The 12,241-nt window shown below is 36.5% G+C and overlaps 2 protein-coding genes across 3 annotated transcripts in view; one reads left to right on the top strand and one right to left on the bottom strand.

The window, feature by feature from the left end:
• ALDH7A1 (aldehyde dehydrogenase 7 family member A1) overlaps positions 1-8,655 on the top strand; it is a 45,305-nt gene extending 36,650 nt beyond the window's left edge. The window contains exons 13-19 of one of the 2 annotated variants that reach the window (XM_069088162.1): positions 926-1,032; positions 2,069-2,185; positions 2,590-2,687; positions 3,051-3,124; positions 6,428-6,503; positions 7,092-7,186; positions 7,357-8,655. In XM_069088162.1, coding sequence (XP_068944263.1) covers positions 926-1,032; positions 2,069-2,185; positions 2,590-2,687; positions 3,051-3,124; positions 6,428-6,503; positions 7,092-7,146 — 527 coding nt within the window. In that variant the 3' untranslated portion in view covers positions 7,147-7,186; positions 7,357-8,655. Of the gene's footprint in view, positions 1-925; positions 1,033-2,068; positions 2,186-2,589; positions 2,688-3,050; positions 3,125-6,427; positions 6,504-7,091 lie in introns of both variants that reach the window. The other variant, XM_069088161.1, reaches the window with a different exon arrangement.
• The window catches only part of PHAX (phosphorylated adaptor for RNA export), a 502,400-nt gene that overhangs the window by 73,506 nt on the left and 416,653 nt on the right, over positions 1-12,241 (bottom strand). The gene's annotated exons all lie outside the window — the stretch shown is intronic.

Raw genomic sequence — 12,241 nt, 5'->3', positions numbered from 1 at the left:
TTGTTTTGTGGATTATTTACACTTAGAAAATGTTGACATTTAGTAGCCTCGTCACCTTGGGCAAGTCACTTAACACCAATTGCCCTGCCTTCCCCCCTCCTAAAAGCAAAGAAAAAAAAATGTTGAAAAAACTGTTAATAATACAGATTAAGTTTAAAAGTGTGTCATGTGTTTTCAGAGAACTTTTTGTTAAACATTTTCCAGCACATTCTTGACTAAATGTCAGGATTGAACTCGATGTTATTAGGATGATTATTTAGGAGTCAAGATATGGGCCAAGTGAAATTTCATGTTAAAAAAAATGTTAAAGCAATATTTTGTATGTACTTTTGCTTTATAGCCAAAACTATTTTAGTAGTAGATTATTGATTTGGTGGTTGTTAGGGTTTTGTGTTTGTTTTTTTGATGTATGCTTATGAAGGCCCCCCCCCCCGATGAGATTTTAGGGTTTTGCTTCATTTCCCTTGTTTTACAGATAAAGGAACTGAGGCTCAGTGGTTAAATGATTTGTTCAAGATTATATAGATAGTGAGAATAGAAGCTAGGTATCCTGACTCCTAATCTGGTGTTCTATTAGATCATGTGGTTTTTATAGTCCATTGACTTTTCCATTATACTTCCAGAGTCTTCTAATTCCTAGGATTCTTGGCAATGAAATATTAAGAAGATGCTGGTTCAAATAGTTAATTGGTAAAAGAATGGAAAATTAATTATTGAGTCACCATGCTAGCTTAGGTTAGCTATTGCAAATACTTTGCAGAGTTGAGTAGTCTTAATTCAGTATAATGGATGTCAGGCTATTCTGAGGATGAGAACAAGGGAATAATTGACGGTGTAATTAATTGTGAGGCACTAATAAACTGTATTTTGTCATGAATTGATGTCTTTGAGGGGAAAATCATTAAGATTTCTTTTGTCTCTGTAGCTAATGTCCTCTATGGGCCCCTCCACACCAAACAGGCAGTAAATATGTTCCTTGGTGCAGTGGAAGATGCCAAAAAGCAGGGTGGCGTGGTGGTCTATGGTGGGAAGGTAAATACTACAATTTCTATAATCCATAAAATCATGTGTTTGAAATGACTTCCCTTGCTGTACTTAGGGCCAGTGGTGAGTAAGACAGTGGTGAATAAGAAAAAGTGGCCTTTTGTTTTCTTAACGGACCGTACATTCCTTTTGTTCTCATTCTTCTTCACGTTCCACTAGTATTTTAAGAAAAAAAAATCTCTGCTTTAAAAAGCGGGTCTGTGTGTGATTTTTATTTCACAGAATCATGGAATCATTGAGCACACTTTAATTAGAGGCATAGAGTGCAGCTAATAGCTTAATAATTGTCATATCTTTTTCTTCATCTTTCTCACCTATATCTCTCCTCATTTCCTGCTTCTTATTTCTTTCTTTCCCATCTATTTCATTTCTTTTTCCCCTCTCCTTCTGTATTTTTTCATGCTCTCTCTGACAGAGCAATGACGAGGAATAAGAATGGAGGAAAGAAGCTATAGTATTATAGTAGTAATTATCTTTTTCAGCTATGTCAACTTCAGTGTGTGTTTCCTTAAAAACCAATTACCATGCTTTGAATGGACTTTATGAAATAACCTAAAGTTGTAGTCCTAATATTAAAAGGGAACTTTAATGTCAGCTAGTGCAATCTTTTATGCACTGCAGGAGTATCTTTCTGATATTTCTGACATGAAAACTTAACAGTTTTCTATTTAAAATATTTTGCAGTATTCAAAAGATGATACTCAGTGTCCTTTTTATTATTTGTATCATTTACAGTTTAGTAATGGAAAGATCCTTTTGGTACTAGAACACCTTTTTTTGAATGTTATATAAAGATTTAACTCCTTTTCAGACTGTTTAAAGAGAAGCTAATTAATGAAAGTAGGTTGCAGCCTACTTAGTTAAATCGGCAAAGGTGATACAGCATTTTTTATTTTTATTTGCAGTCAATTTATTTGGGAATCATACTTTTCCCCTTACTGAATGTTTTTTTTTCTTTCCTAGACAATACATATCTGGAAACATAAAATGCAATTTTCTTTCCTTTTTTTCCCTCTCCTTAAAGACGATAGATCGCCCTGGAAATTATGTAGAGCCAACGATTGTGACTGGTCTTGATCATGATGCGTCTGTTGTGCACAGAGAGACATTTGCTCCTATACTTTACATTTTAAAATTCAAGGTGAAAACTGATAGTGCTTTTTCTTTCTATGTTTCACATTAATGTAAAAGTCTAATTTTCCAATGCAATTGGAATTTAGGGGATGAGAAGAAAGGATAAATTTATAAAATGTTACTAGAGTAAATGTTTGATAGATCTTAGGAGATCATTCTGATTGATTAAAACCTGAAGATCCATAGTGCAATAAATGAGATGATAACTCTAAAGGACTGAGGTAAATATATGAATAAAAACGATTATTTTTCAAACTCTTGAGTATGTATGCAGTTAGACAGATTTTTATACACACATATATGTTTGATTTAAGGTGGTGAAATTATATTTATTTCAACTTTAGAATGATAATTCATCTACTGTCAATATTGAGTATGTTATCTGATAGTTTACATTCTTTGTATTTACAGAATGAAGAAGAGGTCTATACATGGAATAATGAAGTAAAACAGGGTCTTTCAAGTAGTATCTTCACAAAGGATTTGGGCAGGATCTTTCGATGGCTTGGGTATATCATTACCTGTACAGATAATAAATATACATTTAGGGTGGAAAACATATAGTCACTGAACAGCTTTAAAAATTTATTTATTTATTTATTTTGGTGAGACAGCTGGGGTTAGGTGACTTTCCCAGGGTCACAAAGCCTAGTAAATGTCAAGTGTCTGAGGTCAAATTTTAGCTGAAATCCTCTTGTTTGCGGGACCAGTGCTTTATCCACTGTGCCACCTAGCCACCCCTCACTGAACAACTTTTAAAAATAGACGTAGTTAAAATATTTTTCAGCACAAAATACTTTATTTAGAAAAAATAGCTTTTTAAGTTGCCATCTTCCCCACAGTAATATCTGTTATTCCTCTGTTTGATATAGGCCTAAAGGATCGGATTGTGGCATTGTAAATGTCAATATTCCAACAAGTGGTGCTGAGATTGGAGGTGCATTTGGTATGTAGGGAATTGTTTTCTACATTCCATGTGAGATGGGGGAAGAAATACTGGATTTTAGAAATGTTTTGTTAAAGCTTGAACTCTGTGAAGAGTTGAAAAAAATTATTTTGCTTGAAGATATGGCAGGATGTGGGTGAGGATGTTGCAAATATATACTGTTAGACTAAGCTTATGTGTTGTTTGGTTTTGCTAAACTGCTTTTTTTCCTTTTGAAATATTTGTATAAGAGCAGGCTTATTGAGGAGGAGAGGAGCAGAATTGTTATTTAAAAACAATAGAAAAGTAGAAATTAAAGAAAAAAAGAGAAATATTTGTTTAGCTTAAACCAAGAACAGAGTTTCAGAAAGTAACAGCTTAGCTGATCTAATGTTCAATATTCCACATAGTGACCAAGACTCTTCAAGCTCTCTTCCCAGATCTAATATTTTAAAGATCTAGGCAGTAAAAAGATTTGAAAAAGTATACTTCCATTCCTATCATCAACAATGGGCTTTTAATAGCTCAAGTACTATCTCTAAACATAGGTATGTTCATTGTTTGTTTTCACCAAACATTCCTTGTTTTTTCCCCCCAGTAACAAATCCAAATTTTATTATAACTCAGTTATAGTGGTATTGGAAGAAGCTAATAACAGTTTTGGATTCCTAGCCCAATTTTAACTGATCAGTTTACCTACAGGTAAAGTTAAAATAGGTGGTCCTTGGTTAGCTTGGAACTGTTGGCACAAATGCAAAATAAAGCATCCTATCTTTTTAAATTTTAAAATGTTACGTCCTCATTATGGTTTGGGGTAACTAAAGTATCTTAAGCATTACATTTTTTAAAAATTTCATAACTTTTCTTTTTACATTGCTATTTTTTCTTCCTCTCCTATTCAGCATGCCATTTTTTTTTTTTAAATAGCAAAACACAAAAGGAAAAGCAGTTCAACAAAGCTCATTCAGGTTTCAGCTAAATCTGACAGTATATTGACAGTATATTTTGAAAAATGTCTATTTTTTTTGATGTTGAGGCCTGCCTTACATTTATCTTTAGTATATATTATCATAGCATACTTGAGATCATCATGCAGATCCAAATCCAGACTCTTAAAGTTTTAGTTACTTTGTGCTACAGACAGCTTTCTAGGACTCCTCTAGTAAATAGTGCTGAGGGTTACTCCATATGGACAATATCACTGCTTCAAGAAAGGAAATTGGGGGGTGGAGTCAAGATGGCGGAGTAGAAGGAGGACCTCCCCACAGCTCTGGCTTCCACCTTCCCCAATCCATGTAAAAAGGGGACTGTAAACAAACTTTGGAGCTGCAGAACCCACAAAATGACACAGAGAAGCTAACCTCCCGCTGAGGACAGCCCGGCAGGCCCGCAGGAATCCAGCACAGCGTTCTGGGAGCAGAGCCCAGCCCCATGCCCTGGGGGGCCTGACCAGCCGCTGGCCAAAGGGACTCCAGATCAGCAGCAGCTGTGGCCATTTCCAGATTTATCAACACAAAGGACAAAGTGAGAGGTCAGTGCAGTCTGGACTTTGGGACCCAGTAAGTGGGAGTGCATGGCTTTTGCCCCTGGGGTGAGAAGCCGCTGAATCCTTGGCACAGCCAGCACCACGTGGCAGCTTCAGCTTCTGGCCTGCAGAGTGTAGGGGGACCAAGCAACCAGTCTGACTTTTGAGCTTTTTGCCACAGTAGAACTCTGCTACCAGAGGGGAGAGCTTTGTCCCAGTCGCTGGGATTTTCTCAGCTGCTGTAGCTATTAGTTGGGTGCCTTTTCTGAAGCCTCCATATGCTCTGGAAAACTGTTCATACACCCCAGGACCTCTACCCTAGACCTCAATCCAGATCCAAGCAGGTTAAAGCAAAAGCAGTTACCTTTCAGACTGGTTGCTTGGTCCCCCTGCAATCTGCAGATCAGGAGCTCTGAAGCAGCCATGTGGTGGGCAGCTGCAGGGCTTCAGCTCCTTAGCCACTTCTCCTTGCAGGTGGTAAAGGCCTGACCTTACTCCCGAATTCCGGGTTCACAAAGTCTACACTGTACTGACCTCTTACTTTGTCCTTAGCATCTATGGGTCGATAATTCTGGAAACTGCCACAGCTGCTGGCGATCTCAAGTCCCTCCAGCTGGTGGCTGGTTGTAGCTGCCCTGAGGCTAAAACCTCTGGGTCAGGGCAGAGGGCTGGGGTCGGCTCCCAGAGAGCTGCACTGGCCACTTCTTGCTGGCCTGCCGGGCTGTCCTCAGCAGGAGGTTAGCTTCTCTGTGTCATTTTGTGGGTTCTGTAGCTCCAAAGTTTGTTCAGAGTCACCTTTTATGTGAATTGGAGGCGGTGGAAGCGGGAGCCCTGCACAAGTCCTGTTTCACACCACCATCTTGACCTCTCTATATTTCTTAAAAGAATGCTTCAACAACTGTGTTGTTTTTTTTTTTTTGGTGGAGTGTCACTCCAGAAAAGAAAAGGCTCTAGTAACAAATACACCTTTGTTGAATCCTCTTAATTCTTTTCTGCAATGTTCAGCAACATCCTAAACCAGGTTCCCTCCTGTAATCACTGGTGCCATGTTAATCTTAATATATGCCTCTGATTATGTCACTTCCCTGCTTGTAAACCTTCAGTACTTTTCTAGTTACTTACAGAATAATGTCTAACTTCTTAGCCTGCCCTTCAAGGCCTTTTATGTTCTGATTCTCCAAACCTGCCCTACTAGGCCCATCTCATAGTAAAAACTCCTCAGCATGACTGAGGCCAGTCTTGTAGTCAAATTGGATTACTTAGTGTTCCATAAACATGTCCTTTGCTTTTTGATCCTTGTATCTTTTCTCATACTATTTCCACTATCTTGAATACTGCCCCCTATATTTTTAGCTGTTGAACTGAACTTTGAAGTATAGTAAGGATTTCAGTGTGATTTCTTCTTTGAGGTCTTCCCTGATTCCATCATTCAGAAATCATCACCTTCCTTAGAATTGCCCTAGCATTTTTGTACCTCTATTATAACATATATGTTTTGTCTTTTCTAAGAATAAGAATTTGTGTATGTATCTCACTACTTTCTTTTAACCTTTGGTTTGTGAACCCACAGCACTAAACACTGTTTTGGACACACAAGATATTTGTTCAATGTGAATGGGAAGAAAGTGAGGTACATAAAAGTTAGAGAAGAGGAATGTTCCATATCTGTTCTTTTGGGGAAAATAGGCAATGGTGATAGGTCTTGTCTTAGTTTTATATGCTATTATACCCTGGGAATTAAAATCTACTTTGTTTTTTGAAAAAACTATCTGAGTTATGAAATTGTTTTGGTGTTTTAGGAGGTGAGAAGCATACTGGTGGTGGCAGAGAATCAGGAAGTGATTCATGGAAGCAGTATATGAGACGATCTACTTGGTAAGGTCACAACTAGGCCAGAAAAATATTGAAAGAGTCTCTGTGGATTTCCTTCCAGGCTCTTCCCTCACTCACTTTATATCAACCTGAATTTGACTCTTTGGCTCTTTTTTTTTTTTTTTAAAGCTCTTTTTTTGGCTCAGAAAGTGCCATTTCCATGGCTGTCTCTGTCTTGTGACTCTTCTTTTGCTCATAATTATGAGATGGGAGCAGTGTCAGTGCCTGTGTTCTGAAGCAAGTTGAGAGTTTACTATAGCCCCCAGAAAATAAAGTGCATGGCTCACAGACTTATTCTGTGTCCAGAGCATATAAATGAATCTTTAGGGAGACTCTGGATGGGTGTTACGGCTCATTTCTGATTAGTAATACCTTCATCCAGCATTTGTCTCACATTCTTGCCCTAGCCCGGCAGACTTGCCTCAGTAGTCTGTTGTACCTTCCTTCCCCCTTCCCCTGGGAACTTTGTCTGGGAGAATTCCCGCTAAGAGAAATCTGACTGTGTAGAGACATTATGCTTTTGTTAAGTTAGCTTTGTAAACCTTAAAGCTATTCTAAAAAAATTTTTTTTCTTCTTTCTTTTTTCCCCAGCACCATCAACTACAGTAAAGACCTTCCCCTGGCACAAGGAATCAAGTTTCAGTAGCAGTGTTTTGGATTTATATGACTTCCATACTTAACTTTTTTTTTTTTTAAGCAATCGGGGTTAAGTAACTTGCTCAAGGTTACACAGCCAGTTATTTCTGGGTGTGGTGCTGAGTGTCTGAGCCCAGGATTCGATCTCCAGGTCGTCCCAACACTGGAGCCGGTACTCTTACTTGCTGTGCTACCTGGCCGCCCCCATACTTAACTTTTTAAGATTATAACAAATCATGGGTCCCTTTTTGCTATTTGAAAGTGGAAAACAGTTGCAAAAAAAGCATGAAGTCATTTATTTAGTGAAAGATGGTTTGGAATAGCTCATTCCCATTTTCTTTTTTAAAGGCAAATCTTTTATTTAAAATCAGTACATTCATTTGCTTAAAAAAAGTGAAAATCAGACTGATCCACTCTTTGAAAAGAAAACGAGTGTTAATAAACTTGAATAGTACTTGCAGAATTGTGGGAAATGGTAACCATATTTGTTTTTAACCTGCGTATTTCTATAGTATTCCTGTCATTTCAATTGAAAACTTACCATTTTAATCCAAGAATCTTCCAAACAAGAAATTGATGGTGAAAGTCTCCTAGATTGCATTGACCTGTGTTATGCCACGGTGGCTTAGGTTTTTGGAAGTATTGTGATGGGTACCATTGACAAAATGAAAGAAATGCTACTACATGTAGATTTAGAGGTATATATAGAATAGTCTCATGCTTGTCACTGCGATGATCATCAATTCAGTCTTGAAGTCAGGTGGGTCTGAATTTCTAGTACATAGTAGATTTCTAAAATGTAGGCCCCACGTAATTCCTCCCCTCCAAGTTCAGTCTAGGGTTTAGGATCACTGAAATAAAACTTGTGTGGTTTTTATAAAGAAAATCTATTTTGATCATCAGATTTTTCAATTTTTTTATAACTAATTGAAATTCCATATGATTAAGGATTGCAATGTAAATTTCTATAGATCACAGTGTAACTGTAAATGCTAACGATACTTATGTGAAAGGCTCTAAATATATCATGATAAATATATCATCTCCGTTGTATTTCAATAGGCATGCTCATTTCCAAGTTGCCTTAAGTAACCATATCAAGTTGGATTTAAGTGTTTCCAATAGGAAGATAAGCAACATTTGGATGATTGTTTTAAATCTAAATTGTGTATGGTTCTTGGTTAAAGTTTGGCCTCTCATATTTTTTTGCACATTATACAGTGGTTTTTCAAATTGTTGTGTCTAAATATAGATGCTATCTGTACTGGGTTTGAAGTTGCTTATATTTTTAATTGTTCTTTTTTACCCAAAATTTCTCAGTGAGATATATCGCTTATGTTTCTAAAATGCCTTATGACTTGAATTGTTGTGACCCTTTTTATATAGTGCTAATTTCAAGTTTTTTCTAGAAGGAATTCCAGTTTTGGGACACTAAAATAATGTCATGTAACTAATTTAGAATGCTTTCTTTCTTGAATGAATTTCCTAGCAATAATAAATAAATAAATTTTTCCTTTGACATTGGAGTAATTAATTATTTTAACTCACTTTGGAGGTAGAGCATTTCTGTAGGTGTGGAGAATAATAATATGAAAAAAATTAACCATTTGTTTTTTTAATAACATTTTTATTGATATGTTAATCACCAAAATTTTTCCCCATATGCCTCCTCATCTCCCTTCCCCAGAGAGCCATCTTATATAACAAATAATATTCTTAAAGACAAAAAAAAGAAAAGATGAAACTAATTAATACATAAAAAAACTTAAAAATATGTTGAGTATGCCACACTTGAAGAGTTTTCACTTCTGCAAAGGGATGGAGTGGGAATGATTTCACATATATTTTTATTGGAGCCATGCTTTCCTTTGCAGTTTTGAGCATTCACTTTTGATTATTTTGTCATAATATTAATTTATATTGTACTCATTTTGTATGTTGTTTTCTTGCCTCTGCATGCTTTACTCTTCATCAATTCATGTAGATATTTCCGTGTTTTTCTGTATTCATTCCATTCATAATTTGTTATAGTACAGTTATATTCCATTACATTCATGTACTATTCTATGTAGCCATTCTCCATTGGATAGGCATTCACTTTGCTTCTAGTTCTTTGTGATCAGAAAAAGTGCTGCTATTAGTATTTTGGTGTATATAAGGATTTTCTTCTTATTAATGACCACCTTAGGTTTAAGCCTAGGAGAGAAATCTCAGGATCAAAGGTTTTAGGCATTTTAGTAACTTTATTTTCATAATTCCACATTGCTTTCCAAAGTGGTTGTATTGATTGACCAACAGTGAACTAATGTACCTATCTTCCATGACCCCTCCAACATTGACTTAACATCTTTTTCTAGCTTTCCTAATTTTCTGAGTGTGAGGTGAAACTTGAGGGTTGTTTTGCAATTCTCTTATTAATAGAGATTTGTATTATTGGTTAATATGGATATTAATAGTTTGCAGTTCTTAAAGCTGTTTGTTTATATCTTTAGGCTACTTAACTAATAGGAAATAACTTGATTATGTCTCTTATTTATGTATTTTGGATACCAAAACCTTATTTGAGAAATTTATACTAAAGTGTTTTTCTGTTCAACCATTTCTCTTACTATCTTATTCCGGTTTGCTGATAACATGATGGTTTACTTAGGAAATCCTAGGGAATCATCAAAGATACTAATTAAAACAAATAGCTTCAGGGAGATTGTAGGCTACAAAATAAAGTCTAAAAAATTATTAGAATTTCAGCAAGAAAATCCATGAAGTAATAATAGAAAGGGAAATCCCATTCCAAATAAATACAAAATACACAAAATTTGGGGGATTCTGTGTACCAAAGCAGAGAAAAATACTTCTGTAGTTTCAATAGCAAAGTGTTCCTTATAGAAATAAAGAACAACTTAAATAACTAAGAATATTCAATGCTCATGGCCACGTTATAACAACATGACAAAAATGGCAATGCTAGCAAAATTAATTTGCAGTTTAAATGGCATACTAATCAATGTAAATTATATACCTGGAACGGGGAAATTTGAACATAACCTATAATATTTAAATTGTTCAGTACCAGATATAAATGTCACTGGGGCTCTGAGGAAGTGGAGATCAATGATTAATAAGAGTTTATATCACATATATATATATATATGTGATATGTATGACTTTAGAGTCCTCACAACAGCTAGTATTATCACTATTCTACTACTGTAGAAGTTGAGGCTGGCCACCTAGATTCTCTCCACCATATTTTAGTATCATATTGAAATATTTACACAACCTACGGCCTCAGACTAAGGGACACCTCTAAGATCTGGAAATTTAAGGCTCACCACAACAGTTTATCTTTCTATCCCTACTTCCCCCATTCCTTTATTAAACTCTACTTTTCATACCTGGAAACTTCAGTTCCTTGACCTGTTCATTTGTCCCCTAGTTTATCTTCCGCATTCTGGCTTCCTTTGCCTCCATGGTCTACCACTTTAATGTCTCATTAGCCACGATCAGCCTTTGCCATTGCTGCTCTAGGATAGTCATGAGATTGAATGGAATAAAAGTGAAAACTTCTCAGGTAACATTCCAGAAATCTGAACAGAATTGTAATAAATTACCAAAGACTTAGCAGCCTGAGCTGGCAGCCCCGGCCTTGCCTTGCTTCCCTGGTCAAAAGTTGAAGTTTTTGCTAAGCTTAGCTAATGTGTAGGAGGGGAAAGCACAGACCCTGCAGATTTAACTGCAGGCCCAAATGTCCCATACTTGTTTCCACTGACCACCATCTGATCTGTACAAATATAAAATTGGAAATCCTGTTGTGGAACTCTGGGCAGGCCACCATGTCCTAAAATCCCCATGATTCATAAAATGTTGTCTGCTTTCATATTTGTATTGATATTGTTAGAACATTTATTTTCTGCTTTCCTAAGTTGATACTGATGACATATTTTGTCTGTTTTCGTGTCTGCTAGATATGCACCTTCTGCTTTTTGATATTACTGACATTTCATCTGCAATGCCAGCAGATTTTTGTGATTAAGATTGTGAGCCTCAGTTCCTAATTAATGCGAACAGGACAGGACAAGGGAGGGGGGAAAGAGGTGGTCTTTTGGGTATATAACCAAACTTTGCATTTTGTATTTTGCCTCTCCTACTAGACTGCCTCTAGTAGCGAGACTGCCCTTCTTGAAAGAAGAAATAATTCCTTCCACTCTCTACAAATATCTCTGCTTATTTTATTTTGGGCAAGGGTCGACTTGTCCCACACAAGATTAAGCTAATTTCACCCATTGATTATATATAACCTTAGATGACCTTGACTTTTTTCTAGACACTCTTTTTACCAATTCATTACTTTTTTCTCTTATCCCCAGTCTGCCCTATTGAATATATTTACAACAGGTGACCTAATCTACTTAATTGAGAAAACTGAGGTCTTACAGTGTGAACTGAAGCTATACAAACCAAACTCCTCTTTATTCCTTAAAACTCAGTAGCATAACTCTCCAATCCTTCCCTCTAGTCACAGAAGAAATTCCTAATTACTCACTAGACCTAATCCATCAACCTGCACCTTTGATCCCATTCTTGCTGTGTCTTTGAGAATATTGTTTCAGTGGTCCCTGTCTATCATTGTCTTGTATCTTTGATCTCAGTCATTGGTTTCTAATTTGTGTATAAAAATACTTAGGTCCTCCTAATTAAAAAAAAAAAGCCTGCCTTTTTTATCTCTTCTAATGGCTATCATTCCATTTCTTTGTTGCTATGATTTCCTTGGTAAAAGTTGTCTTTGTCCAATGGCTACACTTTCTCTCCACTGTAATTATGTTGACTGCCCTACTTTACTGAAAGTAATCCTTTCTAAAGTCACAAGCGAACTCTTAATTGCAATAGTAGTCACTTTTCCCCCAGTTTTTTGCTATTCTTTGTTTCCCAGGTTGTCTTGGGGGATTGGGGGATGGGCGGCAGTGGAAAACTCCAGGAAGAAACCAGGATGTGCCTTAGTTTGATGCCCTAGAAACATCAATGAACATCTGGTGAAAAAGGGCTCTCTCTCTCTCTCACCACACACACACACACACACACACACACACACACACACACACACACAC

Source organism: Petaurus breviceps, unplaced genomic scaffold, assembly GCF_028583685.1.
Source record: "Petaurus breviceps papuanus isolate PSGF00001 unplaced genomic scaffold, PetGlider_PUasm1.0 184, whole genome shotgun sequence".
Classification (NCBI taxonomy): domain Eukaryota; kingdom Metazoa; phylum Chordata; class Mammalia; order Diprotodontia; family Petauridae; genus Petaurus; species Petaurus breviceps.
This window is presented reverse-complemented; position numbering and strand designations above follow the sequence as displayed.